This window comes from Lissotriton helveticus, chromosome 5_1, assembly GCF_964261635.1.
Source record: "Lissotriton helveticus chromosome 5_1, aLisHel1.1, whole genome shotgun sequence".
Lineage (NCBI taxonomy): Eukaryota > Metazoa > Chordata > Amphibia > Caudata > Salamandridae > Lissotriton > Lissotriton helveticus.
In genome coordinates, this window is record NC_136065.1 from 1,533,217,795 (window position 1) to 1,533,245,773 (window position 27,979).

Below are 27,979 nucleotides of genomic sequence, written 5' to 3' on the forward strand. Positions count from 1 at the left end.
CACGGAGTGTGGAACCTGTACTGTCAGGGGGTGTCCTAACACTATGGAATCACTTTGTCTGATAGCTAAAGCTGTGGCTGCAACTGATTTGAGGCACGCAGGCAAAGCCTGGGCTACTGGATCCAATGTGCTAGAAAAATAAGCACAAGGCTTGTGTTGTCCTGCTTGATCTTGTGTGAGAACAGATAATGCTGTACCATCGCGTTCAGTGACAAAAAGTGTAAAAGGTTTGCTGTAGCATGGCGTCGCTAAAACAGGTGCTTGACATAAAGCTTTCTTTAATTCGTTGAAAACAAGTGTATGTTCCTGGGTCCAAGGGAGGACAGTCGATGTTGCTGCCTCCTGTGTTGTCAACTGTATCAGTGGCTTGGCTAGATATGCGTACTGAGGGATCCATTGTCTGCAGTAAGAAGTGAGGCCGATAAAAGCTCGTACCTCCTTCTGTGTCTTGGGCTGTGGAAGATGTGCAATTAACTGGATACGGTCAGGTGTCAGCTGTCTACCCCTCTTGGACAGTAAGTGACCAAGGTACACCACTTGCTGGACACAGAATTGCAGTTTCGAAGGGGATACCTTGTGTCCCATTTCTGCCAGAAAATACAAGACTGTCAGTGACGCACGTTCGCAGTCACGTTCTGTACGGGCTGTAATCAATAGGTCATCAACGTACTGGAGCAGGGCAGTGTCAGTCGGCATGTGAATACTATCCAGTTGTCGTTTCAGTGCTTGACTATAAATACTAGGACTTTCTGTGAACCCTTGAGGTGCACGTGTAAATTTATAGCTTCTTCCATTTAAACAGAATCCGAAAAGGAACTGGCTGTCCGGATGGATGGGGACACTAAAGAAGGCGTTCTTGAGATCGATGACAGTAAAGAACGCAGCTTCTGAATCAATGGCAGTCAATAGGGAAGATATATCTGGAACCACTGGGTACTGGGGTATGATACATTTATTAAGTTCTCGAAGGTCAATCACTAGTCTGTAGACTGGAGGTGCATTTGGGTCAGTACGTTTAAGGATCGGAATGATAGGAGAATTACATACATTGGAGTCAGTTTCTACAACCACTCCTTGAGCAATGAGCTCGTCAATGATTTTCGATAAGGCTGCTACAGCCTCAGGTGGCAATTTGTATTGTCGGATTCGGGGTAGTACAACTCCTTGTTTCAGAGTGACACGGTAAGGTGTAATGTGCATACAACCTACATCAGTAGGACCTTGCGCCCATAAATGCTGTGGTACATTCAGTAATCTTGGATCAAAATCTCTTAACACATAATGTCCTTTAAAATCACGTAAAAACAATCTCACTCCTTCCGGAGAACAACAAATCACTGCTCCCAGTTCTTTCAATGTTTTCATACCAAGTAAGTTTTCTGGACATGATTTCGTAAGTAACAAGTCTGTAGTTCGGGACAATGGACCAACTTCTAGGGAAACTGGTTTCGATACTTTATTAACAATAGGCTTTCCTGAAAATCCCAGGGAAACATTTCTTGAGCCTGAGAGAGGAGCCCCTGGAACCTCGTCATGACTGATGGTAGTCCTACTTGCCCCTGTATCAATCAGAAATTTTCTGTCTTTCCCTAATACCTGGATGTGTACATAGGGACCCTCTTGATCTACAGGAACCTCGATGAGAGGCAAGCCAACCTCCCTCTCTAGGCTGTTTCATGAATACTGCTGATAATCTGGATAATCTGACTGTGCGTACTGGTACATCTGCTGTGTAACTTGTTGTGTGGCAGCTATAGGCTGCGGTACTGTTACTGTCTGTTGTGCATTCTGCGGTGGTTGCGTGTTTTGTGGAACATGTTCCTGTCTAGGAGGACGCGGTCTCTCTTTCGTCTTACCAGTAGCTATGTTATGTTTCAGAACGGCACATTCGTTTATATAGTGACCTGGCTGTTTACAGTAATTGCATGTCCCTTTAACGGGAGCCGCAGAATGACTGGTCTGAGTCATACCCCTCTTCTGACTATCCACTGGAACAGACTGTGCAACTATTACTTTCATTTTCGTGTCTTTCATACGTCTCTTTTCGTGTTCCTGCTCTTCTCTGATTCGGTTCTGGTGATACTGTAACATTTGTAACATTTGGGACGGGGTATTAGCTTGCCAGGTACTCTCAACTTTCAGTACTCGATTTTTAACTTGTGCTAAAGAATTCTCTACTAATTTGGTAACAAAAAGATGTGGATACGATTCACTACTTGTTTTCAAGCCGCTATTAATAATGAAACATTTCTCAAATCTGGAATAAAAATCACTAGTGTCTTCGTCTTGTTTCTGTTTACAGGCTGAGATGGCATCCCAGTCTTCCTTTTTCGTGGCTAGTAATCTTGGCAAGACTTGTATTAACAACTCGGGCAATGCTTTGGCTTTTTCCCCGAGACCAGTACCAGGAACTCGTGTTTTATCTTCGTTTTCTAATTCTGCCCAGTCAATCTTTTTCTCTCCCACCTCCCATTCTTTTTCTTTAAGTTTTTCATATATGCCCGCAGGCAACAAGACCTTTAACATTTTAATGATATCGGGATACGTGTATTCTCCCATGCGGAGCATGTCTTTTAATTCACGGTGAAACCCTGCTGGATCCTTATCGTGACAGGGCACTAACTTTTTCATTTCCAGTAGTTCTATTTTCGTTAAAGGGGTGTAAACAAATACTCGTTCGAGCGCACCTCCCCCTGTCCGAACAGGATGGACTTCTCGCAAGGGATTCTGTCTGTCTATGTAATATGTCTTCCTTACCGGGGGTGGAACAGGAACGAAATGTGGAGTCAGGAACGTTCTGTATTTGTGACGTTGTTCTAAAATGACATTAATCAAATCGGTACCTAGACCTTTCCATCTGTTTAGGAGTAACTCGTCCAATACATTATATAGGGGACCTGGGTCAGAATGCTGACTTTCGTACAGTGTAATGAGGTGTTGGATCATGTACATACCCACCAGTCGCTGTTCGTCTGGGGAAAGTTTCAGAAACGTTTGGGCCACTACTTCGTCTTTAAACGTGCTGGAATTACTAATCCATTGAACAGCTGATCGGGCTAATTCCTGTTCATGCATGGTACTAAGCTCACTGTAACCTATTCGTTGTTTCAGAACTCTATCGGTAGCTTGGAATAAATGCTCAAGAGAACACTGTTCTGGTACGGGAGGAAGAAAAGTTTTCTTACATTCTAGGCGTGTGGATCTGTCAAAAGGTCTCGCCCTACCTACGTACGCTATTCTATCTGGGTTCTCTGTGTCTACATCTTCGTCTGAGGTCTCATTCTCTTTCTCGGTTTCTCTCGTTGCTTTCTCCCTTTCGTGTATGCCTAGAATTTCTTTACGAATCTTTCTATACATGGATTCCATACAACCTTGTTTACTGTGTTTTTCTTCTGCTATGTTGTCACTCCATTTTGTCAGGACTTTCATCTCGTCTTTGTTTTTACCACGATGGTCTTGTTCTCTTATTAAACAATTTATCAAAAACTGCAAGATCATATTTTGAGTCTCGACCTTCCTGTGTGCCATAGCTTCGTGAATGCTTTCTGGTCTTTCCCCTGTCCTGATGAAATGATACATATTGTCTAAATGTCCCCTCATTTCTGGTAAGATAGTCAAATAGTTTGTAACTCGTCGTAGACGTATGGAATATAATATCATCTGATCTTCGCCTGGCACTGGGTCATATCTACAATCAGTAAGGTATTGTTTGAGGGCTGCGTATGTAGTTACTTTTGGCGTGCGTTGTAATGCTGCGTCTCTCAGCGTCATTCGTTTTACTTGAGGCGGGGTGATAGGGATACCTCCCCCTGCTCCTCCTGAAATAGAATCATCAACTAATACTGGATGTGCCGTCGCTGCTGGTAGTGTGACAGGTAAAGTAGGCATACGTAATGTAGGTTGGTCCTGGGTTACTGGCGGATTAAAAGGATTTCCAGGACCAGTGGCTGGAGGAACAGTAATCGCGTTATTAACAGGGTTGTGAGGTTGAGCAGGCGGAGGAGGACGCGGATTTGTATATTCTGGGACAGTGTCGTCTAAATAGGAAGAAAGGAAAATTTCAGCTGCAGTCGGTTTATGACGTAGCTTAGTCGGGACCAATGGTGGCGGTAAATTACAGGGTGCTTCCGGGGTCGCCTTAGGCAGACCCTCGGCGAGAAGGGGGTACATGCCTTTAATAAGGGCATTTCTTTGTCTGTCTGACTGTTCTGCTCTAATTCGTTCACCCTCTTCTAGTAGTTCCCTTTCTTGGGCTTTTTCTGATGCTTCCCTACTTAGTTCTGTTTTCCTGATTTCTTTTTCTGTTCTTTTATGGGATTCTTTACGCCACAATTCTATGGCATCTTTCTGGGATTGTCTGGCTTTCTTTTTCCATAATGCTTCCTCTACTCTCATGATGCACTCAGCATCCCAAGTTCCTGAAACAGGCCATCTATATTTCTCTTCCAGATTTTTGGTATAGTCTACCCATAAGTCTAAGTACAGTATGGCATCTAAGCCATGTTTATGATACATGAAATGTCCGGGACTGTCCCTAGGTGGGACAGGAACTGATTCTTCGAGTATCCCTTTTCTGGTTCCTATCTGACGTAATTTTGAAAACAGAGGCATATTTGAACGTACTTGAACTTGAACACAATGAACACAGTAGTGAATAGCAAAACAAATCAGTCATACCACGACATCAAAAACACATTAAAAACAGTTCGAACAGATACTACCTAGTACATTGAAAACATAATACTGGAAATCTCGAGAGACTATACTAGAAAACAGAATTACTGGATGCACTGCTAAAACAGTACAGAACATACCGGTCTCATAAAGAGACACGTCATACCGTCTCCACCTAGGTGAACACGTCAGGACCGGATCTGTGTACCCAGACCCGTCTGGACCGGGCACAAACTAATGTACCCGTCTAGATGCGTTCCCAGCAATGGTACTCACCGGGAAGCAAAACTGAAGGCCTCGGACTGGACTGCTATGACGTCTGGTTACTGCTACGCACTACGCATGCGCTTCGGGCTTCGGAAACAGGTGGGCCTCTGGATACCTCGGACCTTGCTCTCTCGGCTTGGGCTCTGGTCGGGACTCCCCGCATTCCTCACCGCCTCGTCTGGATGCTGGACCGCAGTCTCCGTCTCCTCCGTGGGCCTGAGGGAGTTTTAGCAGGAAAACCTGCAGGTGCGCAGAAGGGGTCCGTCACGGCTGTAGAAGGGGTCAGGGGGCCTGCGTTACATCGCCGGCGCGTGGGGAAGGGGAAGTCCCTATTCGGGCGCCATTTCTGTGGTAAATAATAATTACCGGGACTATTTTTCTATGCATTAAATGATTATAAGAATAGCTCAATAAATGAGAGGCAGAGTCCGTGGTATCCGAGTCATACAGGCTTTAATTAAGTGGCTCGAGCCAATGGACATCGGGTTCCATCACCTACTAAGGTTCAGGAAGGGATATTCAACATTTCATTAACATCATACAATATATATAGTAGAACTGTACAGTTGCATTGAATACAGTAGGCGTAACAAGTGAAAAAGGAAAGATAAGGACATATGGGCGTGAAAGAAGGCATGCACAGGGCGTGCACGGAGGTGTGTGATGTAGACGTCACAGAAGTGTCATAAGTGGGTGGACATATGGAGAGGGTTTCATGGGCAGCTGGAACCTTTAACCTACTGGTGCGCGCAAAACGAGTCATGACGTGTAACTGGGGAGGGCTGGGGGGCGCTAACTTCTAGCACTAGTAGAGGAGACTGGAGTCTGGGATGTCAGAACGACCTGTACCTATAGCGTATCTGATATCTTGTGTTTGGAGTACATGTTGCTCGATTCTAAAAGTCATCAGGGCAAAGGCTGCTTGTCACTAAAAGCTAGTGTATGCATATATTTCTTTATGTATTGCGTGTGCTATGGATCTTCTATGGATACTAATTCAGTAAATCACTTGCATGGAGACAGAAGGACTGGACTGTAGACGGATATGTTTATCCTGTTCGTTAGCTAGGAATGTGACTCCGGGGAGCTGAACAGATAACTGTAGGCATAATATATTCTTGGCAGGCAGGCCGGGCACCGCGTTGCTTGGCAGGAAGTAAGGGAAGGGTCAGGGATGCGGGCGGGGCTGTATCTCTCGGAGGCTTCATGAGGCTGGAGGCCTGGATCTTGTGTCCGGGCCCTGTGGAATCTTAGAAACGGGTGCATCTCGATGATTTAACGTGCACCATGTATAGACGTTGGCAACATAGGCCTAAAAGCCTAATTCACGTTGCTTTCACGGAGGACTGAATAACTGACATACTAACGTTGGACGCAACTGCAAATGCGTCTTTATTTTCGGCCATGGAGGGAAAATGCATGGAGGTCATGCATATCTATTACATGTTGGGGAACACGTAGGGACACATAACAGGGCAAAATTCAATTTTCCTCAAGGTGATGAGTTTCCTCCTTCAATAGGATTTGGTGTATATTTATGAATATGGGAACCAGCATGTTCCATCCACAGCCACATCACCACAGAAGGCACATTTAGTCTTGGCTCAGATTCTTCCACTTTCGATTCATCTACCCTTGTCTCAATGGACGTCTCTCCTCTTTACTGAGGGCGAGCATGGAAAAAACTTAGCGTACATGTACAACAAATAAAAAAGTTCTTCCTCATCAACGCGACTTCAGATATGGATCATCACACCTTAACATTGCAGTAGTTTTGATTTTGTTGATGGGCCCTTACAGTTCTGATTGTATCTATGCTTTACAGTATTGTCCTCTGCCATATGTCATGTATGTACTATGATATGCGACATGTCCTGTTGTAAGTCCTTCTGTAGTGAGCATGACTTTAATAAAAATAAATATAAAAGAAAACAAAAAACAGTGCCGTAGTGGCTTCCTTTAAGGCCCTTCTACAAAGTTATAGCTATTTTCAGATCTATTAAAATTATTTTCAACATATCTATAGCACACATCACAAGCTAAATTGTCTGTTCACACTTAAATAGTGAGTGCTACTCTGACTACCTTTATTGGCATTAACGTTATCAATGCTGGAAGGATGGCCAGTTTCATTGCCATGGTCATGATGCCAACATCTGACCTGGTGGTGAGTCCCCAGATTTCGCCAAAGATACTCAATTCTTCATTCTTCATACTTCTATCTGGTAGCTACCCGGTCATCTGGAAGGAAGCAATTGTCTCACCGGTTCTCAACAAACCTAATGCCGACCCCCTAGATTTGAAACATTTTCTACCAATTTCGCTTTTCCCTGCCCCTGCTAAAATCCTGGAAAAATTAATCAACAGTGAGCAGATGAAATACATTGAATCCCAGGAGGTCTTAGATCTCGCTCAGAAAGATTTCTGCACCGGTCACAGCACCGAGCCTGCCCTTTTCGGGCCACTGACTGTTTTCGCACGCAGATTGATCAGGGTGGATCGGCGGTGTTGATAATGCTTGACCTATCGGCGACTTTTGACACTGTCTCCCCGATGCGCATGGTTCAACGTCTGCGTGAAGTGGGAGTCAAAGGAAAGACCCTGCAGCTTCACCACTCTTATGTCAGGCAAAACCATTCTATTCTATCCTAATTCACAGATCTATCTACCAGTCGTGTGTGGTGAGAGCATGCAAACCTGATTTGTGTATTCAGTAGCAAAACCATTCAATGGAATATTTTGTGGAATTTGCAGACTTCACCTAAACGGTCATCTGAATTTTTTCTGCGTATATCACCTAGCGCTAACTGGTCCACCCATTGTTAAATCCTAAAATTGTCAATATTTATGAAACCCTAAAGTTATCGAGGATAAACTATGTTTAAAAAAAAGTTACAGTACTTTTCACCAGTAGCAGCCGGCAACACTCGCGGGTGGGTGGGTGGTTAGTCGGGTTAGTTAAAAAATTATATTAACTTTAAACTTACCTTCGCCTCCGGTCCCGCGTCGCGTCGCCTCTCTCTGCGCCTTACAGGAAGCAGGCAGCCTCCCTCTCCTCTCCTCCCCTAAACAAATCACAACGCTGCAAAGCGTTGTGATTGGCTAGGACGCTGACCCCAGAGGCGTCTCTGGGCAGGCCCTTTTCTCTATGTAGGCTGCATGCAACCTACATAGAGAAAATGCAAAGTGTGCATGACTGGTTTGGTCGGACCTGGAGCCGACCAAACAGTCAGCGTGCACAACAGTGGGCAAGCCACTCCCCCTGCCTGGACCAGGAACGCCCACCCGCCCGCCCGCCCCCAACCAAACTCTACTTCTGCTTCCTCGCAGTGCGAGAAACAGAAACATAAAATGGTATTTAGAATACCATTTTATGTTTCGGCTTCTCGCACTGTGAGAAAGTAGTGGGGAGACGCTCCACCAACGTGTAGGAGTCGCACCTGCTTTTCACCCAAAGAGATCAAACCCACTGAGGCCCTCTTACATGATTTCCTTGTTCTTCCGCGGCCCCCCGTACGGGATGAAGGGGAGGTTGCCCACTGCAGCATGATAGAAGGTCACACCAATGCTCCACAGATCCACAGTCACTCCATACACCTTCTGCAATGGTTTCCTCAGCACTGCACGCTCATACATGTCAGGATGCTTCAAGAACAAGACAAGCAAAAGGGAGAAGACGTTAAGAACATGCCACACCCTCCGAGGAACATATTCCAGAAACCCAGTCATCTCTGCCACCTCTTCTTTATGTGTCACAGCACATTCATTCAGTTCTCACTCTCACCCTTACAGGTCCATACTTGATGCACGCATCTGCCACTGAAACTAGTGTATGAACAAAACATTGTTAGAGTAGAACCCTGTCAAAAAAGTGACAGTCTCACATTGCATTTTCAGTTCTTTATATATGTCTATAGTGTGAATGCATTAAAAAAGAAAAACGCAATTTAGAATGTATGTTTTAGTTTCTCTACAATGCGCTTTGCATTTCAAATTTGATTTATAATAAACATTGTTGCCTATTAGCACATCATTCCCAACAAAAGCACACATTTCTCAAAACATTGACAGAAATATCTGAAAATGGCGAATAGTAAACAGACGGCGTTCATATGTGCTAAATCTTTCTAAAGAGTACTAAAATCAATTAATATGTAATGTAGTACAAAAAATACATACCATGTAACGTGCACAATAGCCCTATATTACCCTCTTGGGATTTAGGTGATATTTATAAACCATATGATTTTTGGCCTCGTGGTTTGTACATCACCTCCCTGCATGGCAAAAAAGGCCTAGATTACGCAGCTTCCCAAAATGTTTTCTCTCTGCTCTGTTTTTCACTCCTAGAGAGAGCCAGACAACTTCAGAGAACTTATGTTCTTATCAGTGAATATAAATATATGCAGGGCTTTAAGTGGGCCGGGTCTCACCAGTGCTGAGCACCGGTAGTTTTTTAAAGGGGCCTCGAAACGGCTCTCTATCGGGCTCTGTTTTGTGCCCTGGCACAGGTGGTCCGTTTTTGCCAGACTGCACTGACAGCTGTACATGGATGTGGGCGGCTAACACTGCTCACTGCTCGCTAATGGAGACGATACGACATGACGTCATGCCATTGAGTGTTGTAGGGGTGTGGAAATCCTTTAAAGAGAGTCATTTTCTCTCTGGGTTTCCCTTTTCTTTTTGAAACTCAGGAGCAGCAACATTGTTGTGGTGTCGCCAGGGCTTTAAGTGGGAGCTTTTTCAATATTATATACAAGCCATAGATGCTGCTTATTTATTTTATGCAACTAACAACCATTGACAAAGCTAATAGTCCCGACTTCTTGTAGGTACGATGTTACTTGTTGTATCATATATCTGGATGAAATGACAGAAACAGCAAAATACTAGTCGGCCGGCACACTATGTAAGCACAGATTTTTAGCTTGTGTTTTAAGCCACGCCCTTAATTACGTTGGCTACGCCTCTTTGAGAGACCCCTAGTTTTTTCATTCCACTTAAAGCCCTGAATATATGCATGTGCCTCAGCTAGACTTAAGCGCTGGAAGTTACATATATTATAGCCGCATTCCTCTTCTTATGATAAGAACTTTTCTTTTTCCCAACGCCTGGGGAGTGTCTTACTTGAAAATAATTATTTTCATGAAAACAAGAACATAACATTACCCCAGAGCCGTGCGGACTAGTCCACTTGTGGAGAGAATTCCTGTTATAAGAATAATCTCTCTAGTATGGACAACCTGCCCTAAAGAAGCATAACTATTATTTTCAGAACACCTCCCCAATCTCCATTTATTTCCTACTTCAGGAGAAATAGAACATTCTCCTCCAAGAAACACCTTACTAAATTCCAATATTCCAACAAGAGCATGTTCAGAAGTAAAGAAACCTCGTCGTTTCTTTCTACCCGCACTGAAGTCCATACATTAAAGCAACACTAGAATAAGTGTGGCGGAGATTTGACCTAGTAGCTAGTGCTGGCGACTTTGGAACATGGGGAAGCTGGTTTTAATCTTGACCTTGGCTTAACAGCTTATTTTTTTGGTCAAATCGCTTAATCTCCTTAAAAAGGAAAGAAATGTGTAATATGCTTTAAGTTCTAATGCCTTTGGGTAAGGTTCGTGCTATAAAAATGCAGTAATATATATTTTCTTATGTATGGACTTTTGTACATTCTGTGGTTCAAGAATTTACACATGAACCAGGGTGCCAACAAACACACAGGGATAAAGGCCATAACCAGGATTTTCACAGATCGCAGCAACCGTGTAAGCGTTCCCAGCACTCACCAGGTACTCCTCGGTCCCATAGACTGACACAAACTTCTCCTCATCACCCAGCTCTCGCGCGGCTCCGAAATCTGTCAGTTTGTAGATGCTCTGGCCATCCTCGCCCACCAGCCGCATTATGTTCCCGGGCTTGATGTCTCGGTGGACGATACCATTCTCGCGGAGGTGGTTCATGCCAGCAACTGCGGTGGAATAGAGACATTAGTCAGGATTGGCATCCACACACATACTAGAGCCACGTCATAGTTACGGGGCGAGCAATCTCTATGGTTCTGCTCTGTCATAGTCTCAAACTTATACTAAATGGATTTGGGAACTGGAATGGGGAACCTCAATCTCGTTAGAAATTCATTTAGCTTTGCTAATTGTTTCTAAATGTTCAATGCATCTTTGATCTTGTACCCTCTTGCACGAGGGATAAACAGTTTCTGTGTATCTTATTTTTTTGCCCTACATCCAAGCATGGCTATTGCAACTCTGTTCCCGGTCACACCAAATGTGCAAATTTAGCCCCCACTAAGCACACCGCATAGTCACCATGAAATTTAATAGGGAAGCAGGGGGCTGGGTGGGGAACGGGTACCTCAAATTACCAATCCCAACCAAGAAACACTAAAAGCCAAGTATACATTCCTTTAGGATAACGATTTCCAAATCGTATTGTTTCTCTGATGCGCTATTTTGTGATTGCTATTCTAAATGTATGAAAGTTTTATTTCTTATTTAGCAATTCCTAGTGGGCCACAAATCGACCAACCTCATTAACATTAATGAGGTAGGCCGCAATTTGCCACCCATTAGGAATGACAACCATCACAGGGATGGTGGCCTGCTGAGGTCAGTAGACCACCATCTCTGAAATTGCTTTTTAAATAAACCATGGTATTAACTTGGGGAGTCAACCCAGTAACCCAAAGAACATTGCAAACACAAACTGCGATCGGGTAACAAATTACCAAATCACATTTTGTATATGTGAATTAGGCCATTTGTGACCTGAAAAATGCTTTGTACGTCTGGCACATAGGGCCACATGTGTCAAAATCGGAAATTGCGATGACCTAATTGCGATTTTCTGAGAATCGCAATTAGGCAATCGCAATTTCCGAAGTATGAAACTTCATAAGCTTCATATACCGATTCATAGTGGGTCGCAAACCGACCTACCTCATTAATATTAATGAGGTAGATTGCAATTTGCAACCCCCTAGGAATCACAAAAATCACAAGGATGTTGGTCTGCTGAGGTCAGCTGACCACTATGTCTGTGACTGATTTTAAATAAAGCAATCTATTTTTTTGTAAAGGAGCCCTTTTTCTTAAACGGGATGCTTTACGAAAAGAAAGATTAAAAGTTTTCCTTTCATTAGGTCTCGGCTAGCCGCGCGAAGCGCGTCTCCGCCGAGCCCCTATTGTCGGCATGTGAGCTTCCCAGGAGACAATCCTGGCCGCGCGCATCGCCTTGGAGGCGATTTGAAAGTGGCACGCGCCGACTGGCACGCGCCGTGCTCGGCCTGGCTGTCTCCTGAGAAGCGCACACTCCCCCCTCCCCCTCTGTACAGAGACACACACACAGGAGCGAACATACACGCACACACGCGCACACAAACTCACACACACGAGCGCCCCCCAAGGCCCACTTACCGCTAATCCAGTGTGTTCTGTCGCCTCCGCGGGGCTCTCCGGCATGGGAGCCCCGCATCACGCACTGCTCTTGACCAGGAACTCCGTGGGCGCGGGCTTCGCGCACAAGACGGAAGTCCCGCCCCCACGGTAAGTTTCGTTTTGAATGCGCGCGCAGATATTGCAAAATTACAAATGTCGCCAGGAGAGGGTCCGAGATGTGCGTAGGTGTATGGGCGCAGGGCGGGCGGCGGCAGGGTCCCGGACTGCGGGGGTCAAAAGAAAGATATTCGGGAGGGCTGATGGGCTGACGGAGCGTGGACGAAAGTCAGGGGGTTATTTGTTTGTGCATTTTTGTGTGGCGCGGACTTTGCCCGGGTGTCAGGGCGCTTCACGAAAGGGGGCAGGGGTGAAATATAATGAGAAACATTGCAAAAGAGCAGATTGCGAAGGCATACGTTACGTTACATAAGGTAGTGGTGACAATTGTGAGCAAGCAAAATACATGAGGTGGCAAAAATTGTGAGCAAGCAATAAATACATGAGGTAGTAAAGGTAATGGTGACAATTGTGGGCGGACGGAATACGTGAGGTAGTAAAAATTGTGAGCGGCCAAAAGTGCATTAGGCGGTAAGGGGTGCACGGGGGGAGGGGGTGGCGGGTGTGCACTTACAGGAGAAAAAGGCTCGAAGGCTCTACGGCTAGACGGCGAGTGCAGTCTCAAGGGGTCGGAGGGGTATAGCAAGGGCTGCTGGCAGAGGGCATAGTGCGGCTACACGCAGAGGACATCCTTGGTGCCGTCTTATAAATGCTTGTTTATTGTGTAAATGAGAGGACTTTGGGAAGACTTTGGGAACAGGTGGTAACTCTGAGTACTCCCCTACAGTCGTGAGTTCTGTCTCGGAACAGCTGTGCTGAGCTGAGCTGTCCTGCCTGCAAACTTTATCCACACGTCTTTCACAGGTCAATATATACTATTTGTTAAAAAAACGGCATTGCATATATTGTGGTTTCCTTCATATCAGAGTCTCAGTGTTAGACGGGGACCCTGAGGGTCGGCCGGATACTGAGGGAGAGATCCCCGAGGGGGACCGTCTCCGGTGATCGTACAGACAAGTTACCTCCCTCCCCACAAACAGGCACCACACCAAGTCGAGTTCAATGCTTTATATAAGGTTCTTAAGGCAAGGATATCAGCGATACAGGATATCTCGGACCCGGGGGTCCTCTCACTTCTAGTCTCTGTAGGGAAAGGGGGTAGCGGGACAGTCTTGGTACCGGATCGGTACAGGTAGGGGTAAGGGGCGAGCTCACAATCCTCGAGCTGGAGGGTCTGTGGATCGGGCCGCGGCAGCGCCAGCAGGCCAAGATGGTAGTCTCACAAGGCAGAGGGCCGCGGCAGCGCCAGCAGGCCAAGTCGATGGTTTCACGAGGCAGAGGGCCGCGGCAGCGCCAGCAGGCCAAGATGGTTTCACTAGGCAGAGGGCCGCGGCAGCGCCAGCAGGCCAAGTCGATGGTTTCACGAGGCAGAGGGCCGCGGCAGCGCCAGCAGGCCAAGATGGTTTCACTAGGCAGAGGGCCGCGGCAGCGCCAGCAGGCCAAGACGATGGTTTCACGAGGCAGAGGGCCGCGGCAGCGCCAGCAGGCCAAGATGGGTTTACGAGGCAGAGGGCCGCGGCAGCGCCAGCAGGCCAGTCACGGATGAGTTCTTCTCGGGTCTCTCGACTCCAGGATACAACTGCCTTCCTGGTCTGGCACTGCCCCAGTTATAGGTCTGGTCCCCTTTGATGTCCGGACCCTCGCGCCTGGTGGCCGGGAGGTCCGGGATGAGGGAGTCCAGACACCCAGCAGGGGGGTGGAGCCAGCGCCCAGGGCGGCCGGGGGTGATCGACACCTGGCGGAGGGGAGCCGTTGACGATTCCTTCTCCCATTGATTTGCCAAGTGGTCACTCTGCCTCCTGGGGGGAGGTTGGTGCCCCGATGTCGGGGCCGGCCGGGCCCAGGGTTAGGGTCGGGTTGAGGCCACGCGGCCTCGTGCTGCAGTGCCCCAAGATGGCGGCCGGTTCGATGTCGTGGTGTGGATGGTGACCCGGGCCAGCTGGGTCCGGGGCTGGTGTCTTGTAGTGGAGGGATTGCAGGGTACTTCGGGTGGTCGTTTAGGGACTCTGGCTGGGGATGCAGGGAGAGCCAGGGTCTAGGTCCTACTGCGGGGAGGGGGGGCAGCCCGACCATGCGGCCTGTCCAACACTCAGCAACACCAAAATGACCCCAAACCATTTTTTACACCTCCGTGAATCTCACAGTTGCTGTTCACCTTTTACATGTAATGTTTTTTTTTCGAATTCCATATCCCTTTCCGATATTAATTTATGTCGAGGACATACAAGAGTTGTCGCTCTAGTATATTTTTTCTCGTGTGGCTTTGACTCCTTGTCAGCCCCCTTATTACCCCCATCTCCGTGTTCCTTGGGTGTTAAAGCTCCTATAGCACTAACACTACGGGGACAAGTCACGCTTTTGCCTGTTTTGCATTTTATATTTAGTGTGTAGGATAGCTCAATGAGTTAATGTACATGCTGCAGAAACTTGTTTGCAACCTGTAACTAGCCACGAGCTGGAAACCAAAAGCAAGTGAAACCAATGAGTAACAATCATAAGGTTCAATAAAAAATAAAAATGTTCATTTACAGACAGTGCTGAGTCCACAAGATGGGGAGTCAAGCACTACATAAAATCTATTTTGATATGTTTTTATTTTTTGTCACAATTTCCTAAATTGCACCCATGGCCTAGGCGAGTGTCTTATTTCCACACCCATTTCTAAGGGGTGAGCGTTTTCGAGATGTAGAAGTTTCTATTTTTTGTCCTTTTTGTGCGGATAACTGACCCCCGCACCCCCATGGCCCCCTCAGATGTTTACAGTGCGTGCCTCTACTGACGCTTTCTAGATCACCTGCTGAACTTTTTTTAATGGACTATGGTGCTTTCTTTCTTTCCTCAAGTAATGCCTGCACAGATGGTCTCCACTCCTTCACCCCTCCCAAACTCGGGAGGTTTTTATACCAATTGCAAATTCAAGAAAAAAAATTAATGCAAAGCATTGTCATTTACAATGCCAGTAACTCAAACTTTAATGCTGCGAGACCTATTGCATTGCAAATGCTTGTTTTTTAGTAGCAGGCAATGGTTCGAGGGACCAGTGCCTGCTATTAAAAAATGCTTTTACAAACATTCACAAAGGGGAAGGGTCCCTTCCCATTTGCAAATGGGTTACCACCTACTTTAAGTAGGTGGTAAAATGCAAATGTTTTGTGACCGCATTTCGGTCACAAAACATTCATTCATACCAATGCAATTGGGTATTAGGAAGGGAGGCCCTTAACGCGCCCCTTCCTAATACCGAATTACAAAACCCAATTTGCGATTCGGTAACAGTTTAACGAATCGCAATTTGGGTTTGATGCATGGGAAAAGTCTTTTTTGCATTTGCTAATCGGCCCGTTTGTGAACTCAAAAAGGCTTCATACATGTGGCCCTGAGTCCCTTATCGAAAAGCACCAAGTCATAGTTCTTCTTAGTATCCTAATTGTTGAATCTTTTTGTCATTTTTTAGCATGTCTGGTATTACCTCAATCCATAGGCAAGCATGAAGTTTGTACCCACAGGTTTCTGAAACAAAAAGAGATCTTGCACCCAGTTGTTCATGAATCCTTGGTTAGTTTGATAAACAGGAAAAATAAAGAGGAGCAGAAAAGGAGGGAAGGGCTATTTCCAATGCTTTCCAAAGTATGAATATCTGTGTTCAATCTTGCCTCTATCAACCAGCAAAGACTTTGCCTTCTTGCACCCAAACTAACTTCATATCAAATCTGATGATGTATCCATTTGTCGTTTCCTGCCTTTTGAAACAGAGCCATTCCTCATTTTGTCGTGGTTGTAGTTAAGCAATGGTTGATCTCTTTTATACATTACTTACTTTATTTGGTCATATATAGCTTCCAGTTCCACAACTTCAGGCTCACTGCACTTTCAGTCTTAAAATTCTATAACACGCTGTCTAAAAACGGTTCCATTACGGATAGCCAAAGTTCAACTTTGAATAGATATTCAGCCTTAGTTTGGACAAATTTCATACATAAAAAAATACTGTTTATCTTCACCTTTTTAAAGCTAAATGTTTAACATTCCTGTGATGGTGATTCAGCTAGCAAAAAATAAATAACTTTATTTGAGAAACTGGCAGTTTCCAACTTGAAATCACATTACTTCTTCTTGAGAATGTGTGTTATCTTCCTTCTTTATACACACATGGTGATAAAAAGGGAAGAGTTTATCACATGCACGTATATTAAGTTTTATACATTGTCCTATCACGAAGGGTGAAACCACAGTTCTCAAAAACATTTATTTGAAATGGTATTCGGCTTGAGCTAGCATATTAACTGTCAGTTCTATAATCGGCCTATTAATACAATTCGACAACTGTGGTATTCACAAATTGCATACATGGTAAGTCCTGGATCTACTATAAATTTTGCTAGTTTTTAAAATTCTATTTTATGTCATTTTTAAGTTGCGATTACAAAGTTCATCATCTCTCTACAGTCTCTGTCCAAACTGCTTTCTGATGAGTGATTGCTGTTCCAGAGAGGTTATGGGGGGATGGCTGATGAGGAAGACGTTGAAAGTTTAAATTAAGTTGACAAGGGAGGTTTGGGCTTGAATGTGGCTGATGAGATTTGTGCAGGGATTGAGTGCTTGTTTAAAGAGAAGAGTGTCTGTCTTGCCATTCTGACAGATGTCTTTGGATATGGCTACTTTTAATGGGATGGAACAAGTTGTTGACTCTAAAGGGTGTGTGGCCTAAGAAGCTTATATAAGTATCCTCTCTCACTTGAGCTAAAATCCTATGCTTGACAGATTTATAAATAAAACCTGTTTTTTCATAGAGAATGATATAACATTTTGAAAAACACTTTTCCGACGTCATTAGCAATAACACATTGGAAAGGTACTTGCACAAGATGTACTTTAACACAGAACAGATGTTTTCTATGGAAAGATTTTTTTGGTTACCAAAATACTATGCATGTACTTGCTTTAACAGCACAGTGCATTCTGGGAGTTCTACTCCTAATGTAGGGTTGCAGAACAGAGGCACTCACAGTAGCCATGTGCCCTTGCGCTCTTAAATTCCTCCTAGTGACCCACACTTTATATTTTCCTGTGCAAACATCTTCTTGTCATGAGTCCCGTGATTGCAGTTCAATGGAGCTTTGGATGTTATTCACCAAGAGAATGCAAGGCACTCTTGAGCAAAGGCATACTAGCGATGCTCATTTTATCATGCATGTTTATTGTCTGCATGATCTGGTCATACATCATCTGGGACTACAGGGGGACCGCCTAATGGTTCTCCCTGTGTACTCAGTCGAAAATGACTCCATTTTGTAAGGGATGTGTGTGAGTAGTGGTTGAGTACATGAGCGGACTGCTACTCCACTTTGGGACCTTCCATACATATGTAGCCAGTGCTTAATTTGAAAAAAATTAATAGGTGCCAGGAGAAGGACACTACAACCTCCATTGTCCCTGCCATCAACACAACGATTAACCATCACACTCCTACAAGTTTGACAATTCATACTATTCCAGGCCCCCAAAGCTATAAGAATGGCTTGGCTTGTGGGGCATGTAGTAGTCATAGTTAATGTATATTGAATGAATAAACCACTTTTGTTGTGCTTATACCTAAATTAGACAGACAGCGCCACCATGTGGCAGACTGTCATAATCACCAGTGCGGACAATTTAGTGCCAGTGCCGAGCACCGGAAACTACTGGCTCAAATTAAGCACTGTATGTAGCGCCTAAGATTGTAGGGTGCTCTAGCAGGTTTAGTGGTGGTCATAGCAGTCTCGCTTCCATCTCTCTAGCTGCTCTCATGTTACCCCTCCCCTTGCAGAAACCATGTAAAGTCAAGTGCGTGTGTCTGGATTGAAATCACAAACACGTGGATGAAGGATAAAAGGGTTCCTTGTGTTCACCTTTCAGGACAAAGCCAGTTCCAGTGGGTCATCCTGTGGCCTAAGAAGTGCAACTCTTGGACAATTCCCTGTGGGCAAGCCCAGCAGCAGCCTGATTGGCCACAGGGCCATCTGGATCGATATCTAAAAATACAGTGGACATTACTGGATGCCTGCTATCAGAGTGACAGTGTACGATTGGTAGCAGGCTGCCTCAATCATACAACAGCTACAGCAATATATACCTTTAAATGACTGGCCTCTTCCAAAACTAAAGGAACATCTTTAAATCACTGAAGTCTCATGTAGGTTTCCAGCAGCTGCCACCGATTTGGAACATAAGTCGACACAACTGGCTTATTCAGTATACACTTTTTTAAGCTAGAATAACTCCTTTCACCTGTGCAGCGAAAGGCGCATACCCGCGGTAGGAATCGTTGGCTACCTTCCCTGATGAGGTGGGAAATATTCTCCAGGACTGAGGAAAATATTTTGTAGCTGCAACATGAAGAAAAGGTTGTAGACAACCTGGCACATTCAGTCCAGAACCTACTTTTCCCTAAGGAGAGATGGGGAAAACTTCAGAGAGTCTGTAATACAACCTCAAACTAAGCTATAGACATGCTAACAGGTTTTCCAAGGGTTGCTGGTATAGTTCTTACCTGTATTTCTCCCCTAATGACCTGCCACTGGCGTTGGCGCCTATCAACGACTAGATGCCCAAACAGTCTAGCCACAAAGGCATGAGGGACCTGCCTCTCATCCTCTTCGGACTTACTAAAATTGTTTCCAGGTGATAAACAGTGTATTTATTAGGTACCAACTTTCACAATGTTAAAGATGTTAAGAGCTGTTTTTAATTAGAAACTGTTGTATAGTTCTTACTACAACAGAAACCTTCATGTTCTATTAGTTGACATGTTTCTGCACATAGCCACTTGGTGATCGACATATTTGTTACCACTTGAAATAGGGGTAAGCGTATGCCTTGGGGCAAAACACATTCAATGCAAAAGAATAAAGAGAATGAGCTCAGATCTCACACATGGCTGGTACATTGTGTTTCTAGGTGCAAGAGAGTAGAAGCTTTAATTATACACACTAATGAGCAAGCCTGGATCAGGCATAGCTGAAGGAAAAGCCTCACGTGCCCTTCTCCTGGCGCTGCTGATGTCTCACTAGGATTCAGTCCAGATCCAGAGTCCAACTAATAGATGTACTGCAGGGAGAGGCTCGGTTTGTCAGGGGTTGCCAAGCCTGAGGGTCATTGGCTGCTGCCCAGCGTGATAGAGACTGGCTCTTCATCAAGAAGCAGTGCATGCAACGCGGCCTAATGGATGCGCAAGTGCTGGCCAAATTGAAGCCACGCGAGGGAAGCCGCTGGTTACTCAGTCAGTATTTCTGACACCGGAGTGCAGTGGTTCTTGCAGCTCTGACTGCAGTAGGAGTAGCAGGCTGCGGCTGCACCTCATTGCTGCGCCCGCGCAGCTAGTGTCGGCAAGTACAGCACAAGGCTGGGGCTGCCTTGTTCTCTAGCCTATCTTGCCTCGGTGGTTCCTCTTCAGGGGCCTGGTTCCTGTGTGTTGCAGCAAACTCAGAATAAAAGGCGGCTTTGGTGGATTATTAGACTGGTTTCTAAGACTTCCTGTTTTGCCCCTTCTAGACCAAGTCTGTAAAACGCTAGCCCTGATTAGCACGGCACCGGCAGCCAGCAGCTGAGGTCAACCAGGTCCATCTAACAGCATGCCACTGGGGGTTTTTATTTTAAAACCAGATTCTAGACTTTTATTTATGGTGGCAAGTTTTCCAAAGACAACATAAAGAGAGCCATGTGGGGACTTGGCTCTACACACTTATTTTCACTTTGCTAGTACTGAGCGAAGGCAGGACCTTAACTATCTAAAGCACCTTTGCATCGAGTATTAAAAGGTTGGCCAAGCTAAGACAGTACTGGTAATGCTATCAAGTAAACACAGAACTAACACCAGAGTGAATTACCTGGAAGGCACCAACCTGCCTCTACTCTAAGGCGGGCTCGCTCAGATCTGAACTCACACAAGGTCTGGCATCGGCTCCAGAGAGGAGCAGAACTGCTCTTTTCCAGCCTCCTGTGTTTTTGGGAAGCCGCTACTCACCGACACACTGCAGCACAATCAGAAACTCGGACTCGGACAGTCCAAAGGCGTTCTCAGGCTCTTCCAGCACCGTCAGCAGGCTCCCGCTCGAGCAGTATTCCATGACGAGCACCTTCTGCTTGCTGGTTCCCTGAGGACAATAGGGAGGAAAGGGTATGGATCAGAGGCCACCTGGAGCATCATCAGTGCAAACTAACACAGAGCTCAGCAGTTATGATGAATAGCAATGGGGTCCTTCTTTCCTTTCCCACACCCTCATTCCCCTGAGACCTATGCAGAGGCTGTTCCTGACTAGGATCGTACAGACTGTGTAAGGACCCGTCAGCATGTACAGACACTATGCAAACACTGCTGTCTGCTAGAGGCTGCACATGTAGGGAATTCTTACACATGTCCCTCAGGCCTGCCTGCATCTAAACTACATCGCGCCTTGAGGTGCCCAAGACTGCATCTATCAATCAATTCCACCAGGACTTGTATTGTGTCCCATTATGGAGCTATCACCCACTATGAACGTACGCCTGCGCGTTTCGGTAGCTTTTGTAATGATAAACAATGCTAATCGGGTTTTGGTGTTATATAGCTGACCTACAAGCAATTGTATGCCCATCTCTTGGCGACCATGTGTACATGGTAAAATACCCAAGCATGTCTCTTGTGCCACTCTCCAGGATGTCAGAGTTTTCTCTAGCTTTTAGAGAAAACCTATTCTTACACTACACTTCCCAGCTGAGGCTCCCTGTGAACCTCTAGGATCTAACCTGGCTACTAGAAGAGTGAGGAAGACATGGCTTCTAAGTTAAGTTAAGTTGTGGCGGATTTACTTGTCAACATGCAAACATAGCCCAAAAGCCCATCTAGTTTCATATACTAACAGCTAGTGCTAGGCGTAATCGGATAATGAAAAACGGAACTGTTCGTGTCAAGTACATTCTCTACCTCGGTTGATCAGCATGTTTAGACTTTGAGCCTCTCCTCACAGAAGTTCAAACCATGGACCGTTTTGATTACCCCTGTGTGGACTACCTCAAACTCTGTAGTGATAAGCACCAAAGATGGGCAATTCTCAAAATATGGCCTTCTGTATTTAACATAATCCAAATGGGTTGCCAGAGCTCTGCATGATACTCACTAGTGATGCGTTCAGAGCTAAACCAGCCTCTTGAAATCTGGTGGATACACCTATTCCTTTGGATGTACACACCCCTCTAGTTCTTCACAAAGACTTGTCATATTACAAACTTTGGCCCACATCAGACAGAATAATCTACCCTCTACTGTTTGATGACCTTTAAATCTCTTCTCCCAGTATTCACTGCTTTACAGAATCCTCTCCTGTTTGATGACCTACAAGACATTTCCCCCCACTTCTGCTGCTTTTCAGAATCCAGTCGTTTGATGACATTTAAGACACTTCTCCCACCTTAACACTTTCTCAGAATCCTGGAGCTCAGGGTAGATTGATTTGTACTGGCCGTTTATGGGTCCTTTAATTACAAAGCCCAAATCCTTATAAATGGTTGGCACTCACCGACTCCTCCACTGCGAACAGCTTGACGATGTTCTTGTGGTTCAACTTCCTCAGCACCTCGAACTCCCTCATCTGCACCTCGTACGGCCGCAGGTAGCTGCTGTTGTTAAAAACCTTTACGGCAACCAACTCTCCGGCTTTCTGAAAATGGGAAAAATAAAAATGTGATGGTGCGGCAATGACTGCTGCGACTATGGCAGTTTGAGAAGCTGCAACTTGGTCAAATGTCAGAAGGAAAGGCATAGCCTGATATTGAAAAACCCCTGGTAAATGCCTAGTGTTCATTTGAGCAAACCATTTGAGACGTCCATTCAACTCACCTCGGCCCAGCTATATTTACTGCTGTTGTATAGTCAATGTGTTGCTCACCTACACACATACACAATCAATTCCTCACCGCCGCATTCACCTTGCATCAAGATTTGTACACATTGGCTGTGGTACCTTTGTCCAGCAGAAAATAGTGAATTTAAATGCCAAACTCAGTCAACTGCTCACTTGCACACTTAAACAGCGAGAACACACTGCTGTGTGATCGACAAGGACATACAGAGGGACACAGAGATTTTTTAATCCCGGTAAGCATTTTGGAGTTAGGTTGGATTATGAGAAAGTAGCGCTGATTAGGTGGCCTCGCCACATGTTAAACCATGTATGTGACACAGAGGAAAAAACGAGCTTCTTTAATACGGAGCCTGTATTTATTAGGCAAACCTGCATAAAGTATAGATGTAGAAAGATCCTTTAGATACACACGTGGGGTAATGACATGCTTGTTTGCCTTCCCTGACTTGCAGGGCGTTTGGGTGTCTTGTGAGAGGAGTGAGAAATAAGAATAAGAGAAAAAACTGAGAAAAAATAAGAGAAAAAAACTGCAACATAGGTGCCGACGACGAAGGGAGGAAACTTGATTCGTCAGTGACAAAAATGAATTCTGGAACGCCCTTATTAAAAGGTAACCTACGAATGATTGATGTAGGTGACACACGATGAATTAGGCAAGGGCTAATGATATAAAGATATACTGGAAAATAAAGATAAGCACAATAATATATGTCTAATCTGGTTTCTGATAGGTATTAGTCCAAAGGAATAGTTTTTTATTGCCCAATTTTGGAGGTCGCTGATAAGGATGCAGTGATTGTACGTAGAAGCATACATCTTGGTAGATTTAAAGATCCATCTTAGTGTTGAGCATTAAGCCCAATGAGGAATATGAGACCCGGAACGATATTCTCTGTGTTTGTTTTTATTAAAAATAGGAGCTATCTAGAGTGAAGCCCCACTGAAGATTCTAGTCAGGAGATTTCTTCCCTGTACTAACACCATACGCCCAAGATCACGGTGGGTGGTCTTTGTTATGAATGTACTTGCCAGAGTATAACTTGGTGTATGAATGGATTTAGATGAGTCTGATTGATGATATAGAACATAAATACACGCTCAGGCAGAAAGAGATTCTTTATGGAGGATTATCCCCACATTCTTATTAAAAATACAAATGAGTGTGTTCATTTAGAACAGCCGTAATTGTGATTATTAGAAGGACAGAGTAAATGGGTCTTGGAGGATGATGTCCATTTGAATGAATGAAGGGGGATAAACAGAGTGCCTCTTGGTGAGGTGTCCCCCTGTAAGTATACGGAAGTGGTGTGTTACAGGAGTGGTGTGAGTTGTAGAAAGCCAACAATCTAAATGCATATGTGTATATGTTTATTTATTCATTGATCATGTTTTTTTTAATGGTTTTAATATAAAATTGTACAAAATCTCTTTTTGATATGTATGATTATACGTATATACATATATATATTCTTTTTTTCATATAGATTCAAAGTGCCGGGATATTTATATTGTCATTGTAAAGCCTGAAGAAGGTGGTTGGACCTGTGGATACCACCGAAACGCGTCGTTTCTTGGTCGTTTAAAAAAAAAAAAAAAAGAATTGTTTGTGTTTAATTATAGAATTAGAATGTATTGTTACATAGAATATTATCCCCAACTTTGATGGATTGCCAATGCTGAATTTCATAAATAATGTGCACTTTGTTTTTAACTGGAACAAAAACCTTACTAGTGGTTTAAGTCATCACATAAGTATCTTGAATGTAATGTATTGATATTGTTTTTATATGTTAGAGCGGATTGCTCTATTTTATCCATTGTCTAATTGTTTTATGATTAATTTTTGGCAAATAAATATTGACATATTTGATTGTTTGGCTAGTGTGATAGGCTCCTGATGTTTGAGTGAGTAGTAAAGATTTGGTGTGCTATCATTGTTTCCCAAAGGGATCCATTTTTTCAGTTACTTGCACACTCACCTTGCTGCGAGCTTTGTACACAATAGCGGTGGCCCCCTGTCCCAGCACATCCTCTGTCTTCCAGAGGTAATTTGGAGTACTCTGCATTGCTGCGCAGGATCCAACTTGCAGCACTCAATCCTACAATAAGAAAAGAGCAACATCAGTGTCAAAAGTTATTTACTGTTTCGTTATGTTAATGGATATTTGGTATAGCGCAACAACTCCCCCCGCCGGAGGGGCATCTCGGCGCTGAGGCAGCAGCTAGGTCAGGAAACAGCCATTAGAACAGCCAGATTTTAAACTGTTTTTTAAAACCTGAGAACTCAGTGCATGCCCTGATGAAAAGAGGAAGCTTGTTCCAGTGGTACGGAGCAAGGTACAGAAGGGCCCGTCCACCATACCTAGATATGCGAATGCACCAGGGACAAATAAGAAATTAAACCACTTGATCTGATTTTTCTTCCAGGTTTGTCATGTTTGTCATGTAGATATTTGGGTCCCTTACCTGGCAGGGTTTTATATGTCAGGCAAATTAGTTTAAAAATTGCTCTTTTCTTTATGTGGAGCCAATGAAGGGCTCTGAGCAGAGGGGCTGAGGATGTGCCCAATGAATGTTAACCAGTAGAGTTGCAGTATTTTGTACCACCTGTATTTTAGAATGAATGGATTCATGTGTTGCTACAACAAGCGCATTTCCATAGTCCAGATGGCTGATTATCGTTGCCTGGATGAGGGTCTACTGAGCTGAAGCCACTGGAAGATCCTCCTAAGAAGCTGCAATGTACCAAAGAACATGCTGCAGGTAGATGTCACCTGGTCTTTCATAGATAACTTATTATCTAACAAAATTCCTACATTTCTCACTGTGCTTCTGGGAGAGGGAGAAGAACCAAGTAGGACAGGCCACCATTCAGCTATCCAGTGGAGCTGTGCTTTGCCATAAGTAGAATCTCCATTTTGTCCCCATTTTTATTGAAGACAATTCAGGGACATCCACGTGCCACTTTTTGTCACACAGGCAATAAAGCGATGTTTAACATTCTCAATATCTTGCCCAAAGGAGATGACCAATTGAGTATTGTCTGCATAAGAGAGTATTTCAAAACAACAGGAGTGGAGTAGCTGAGCGAGGGGAGCGATATATATGTTAAAACTGTTCATGCGACCAGTGCGGTCTGTAGGCTTTGGCCATGCACAACTGGGGTACCAGTGCAGCTCCAACTGGCCAAGCAGCGGCTACAACAGGGGCAGCTTTAATATGGGTTATTGGAAAGGCTCAGAAACGTGGAGAGGTTCTAGATAGATGGAGGACTTAAGTAGAGCGAAGAGTTCTAGGGAGTTGAGGAAAATGAAATTTTGCCTGACCAAGATGCCCCCTACGTGTACCCTATGTTACATATATGTGCATGTCACCCATGCATATTTCTCTTAGTGGCTTGAATCACAAGGCCTCTGCAATCACGTCCTGCATTAAGGTGCCTGTCATCAAGTTTCCCAAACGTTAAGCTAACATGAAGGCCCATGTATTTGCATTGTGCACTTTTAAATAAATATCGTAATGAACCCTTTCTTTTGTGGTTCAGTCTGAACCACTTTCTGAATCAGGGTTTTCATGACTCCTGACACACTGAAAGCTGCAATTACGTATCTCTGACCTCGCATACTTCTAGCTCAGCTGAGCAAGGGTTGCCAAGACAGTATATTTTGCTTAACAGTTATCTGCATGCCAGGTGAAAAAGGTAAACAGAACCCGTCCGCGGAAGATAGGGCCTGGCCTCTCTGTCTCCATTGAAGTAAATCACAGTGCTTGCATCCATAGAAAGCTCACAGCCCCCATGCAATGCACGAAGAAATATATACTTTTTCTGATTCTTAGTGATGAGCAACCTCTGCTTCAGATAATACATCCCCTGACTTAAGATATCAGTTAGTACAAGACGTGCTGGTCGCCCTGACACTAAAGGCCTCTCTACTAGACTGAAAGTCAGCTCTCCTCCCAGTTACACGTCAATTGCACGTCATGCTCAAATTGCGTGCACAAGTAGGGCAAAGTTCCAGCCTGCCATGTAACTCCTCCTCTATGTAGCCACCCACCTATCACCCACCTGTGACTCATCAAGTGTACACCCTCATGCACGCCCACATGCTCTTATCTCTTTCTTTCTTGCACTGCCTGGAGCGCTCCTCCCTATGTACAAGGAAAAATGTATATATGTGTTGTTCTCTGTAAATAATGTTAGAAGACCCTTCCTGAACCTCAGTGGTGATGGAACAGATTCTCCCTTAACTCGAGTTATTGGAATAAAGCCCTTTTAACTTGGACACCACGGACTCTCTGCCTCTCATTTGATACATGCTAATTGTTTTTTTTTTTTTTTTTTTTTTTTTGGGTAAAAACTTTTATTGAGCAATCACATACAATTACATAGATGGGCCTACAACCACACGGGCTGGCCGCTAAGTCGCATAATACGACACATGAAATAAGCAATCATTTCCTAGGTCAGGCCAAATCGTAGAACGAAATTGCTCAAAAACTTAGAACAGGATACAACAATTTTCTATAAAAAACATGAAAATAACCAACACAAACATAAGGCGAGTGTAATAGTCAAGTCAGCCCAAATAGCAGAGGGGGAAGTCACGAAACAGGAGAACAGAAATACATCAATGAGAGTCGGGAAGGCCGTGATGGGGGGGGGGAGCAGGGAGGACAGGAAAATCCTAGAACAGAACGAGAAATTTCGGGAACGTCAGCCTAAGGAGACAGGGTAACATCGGAGGTGGCAATCAAGGGAGGGGTACAGATTTCTCCACGGTATGCATTCCATTGACCCCAAATTTTCGCCCACGCCCCCGGCCTGTCCCTAGCCACGTAGAATGTCTTCTCACGGAACATGGACCAGTCCATGTTGTCCTCCCACACTGAAACATCCGGAGGTCGGGATGCGCCCCAGAGTTGCGCAATGTCACGCTTCGCGACCATGTAACCCAGGGTCGCCCATCTAGTCTGGGCCACAGAGTAATCGGAAGGTTCCCACACATTCAGCAGACATCGACGGGCCTCAGGCCGCAGGTCAACACCAGTCACCTCAGTCATCAACGCAAGCACATCCACCCAATAAGCTGCCACCACAGGACACTCCCAAAGTATGTGCAGAAAGGTAGCGCTCATCCCACAGCCACGCTTACACAAACCATCCGGGGAAAAACCCATCACGACCAAACGCGGACCAGTCACATACACCCGGTGGAGGATCTTAAGTTGCACCAAACGAAGACGGGCGGGAATGGCGACCTCCTTCGGGGAGGAGAGTGCCGACTGCCAGTCCTCGTCATCTAGTTCCAATCCATCACCTACCCACATCTCTCGGAGTCGGACCAACAAATCAGCGCGATTATGAATCAGCTTCTTGTAGATGAGAGAGATGGTGCTGTCGGGCAAGTGTCCATCTAGTATACGATCTTCAAGGGGGGAAGACTCGGGCAGAGCCACATCAGGAGTCAGAACAGAGGCCAAGGCATGTCGGACCTGCAGATACCGGAAAAACTCTCTATCACTCAAGTCGTATTCTGTCTTAAGGGCCTGGAATGACTTCACGCAACCATTCACACAAACGTCACC

The 27,979-nt window shown here is 44.9% G+C and overlaps 1 protein-coding gene across 1 annotated transcript in view; it reads right to left on the reverse strand.

Moving 5' to 3' along the window:
* Window positions 1-27,979, reverse strand: part of IKBKE (inhibitor of nuclear factor kappa B kinase subunit epsilon) — a 287,848-nt gene that overhangs the window by 188,609 nt on the left and 71,260 nt on the right. The window contains exons 3-7 of the mRNA XM_078644578.1: window positions 24,373-24,492; window positions 22,049-22,189; window positions 20,518-20,647; window positions 10,734-10,915; window positions 8,426-8,586 (exon numbers count right to left, since the gene is read on the reverse strand). Of these exons, the coding sequence (XP_078500704.1) occupies window positions 8,426-8,586; window positions 10,734-10,915; window positions 20,518-20,647; window positions 22,049-22,189; window positions 24,373-24,459 (701 nt within the window). The 5' untranslated portion in view covers window positions 24,460-24,492. The remainder of the gene's footprint in view (window positions 1-8,425; window positions 8,587-10,733; window positions 10,916-20,517; window positions 20,648-22,048; window positions 22,190-24,372; window positions 24,493-27,979) is intronic.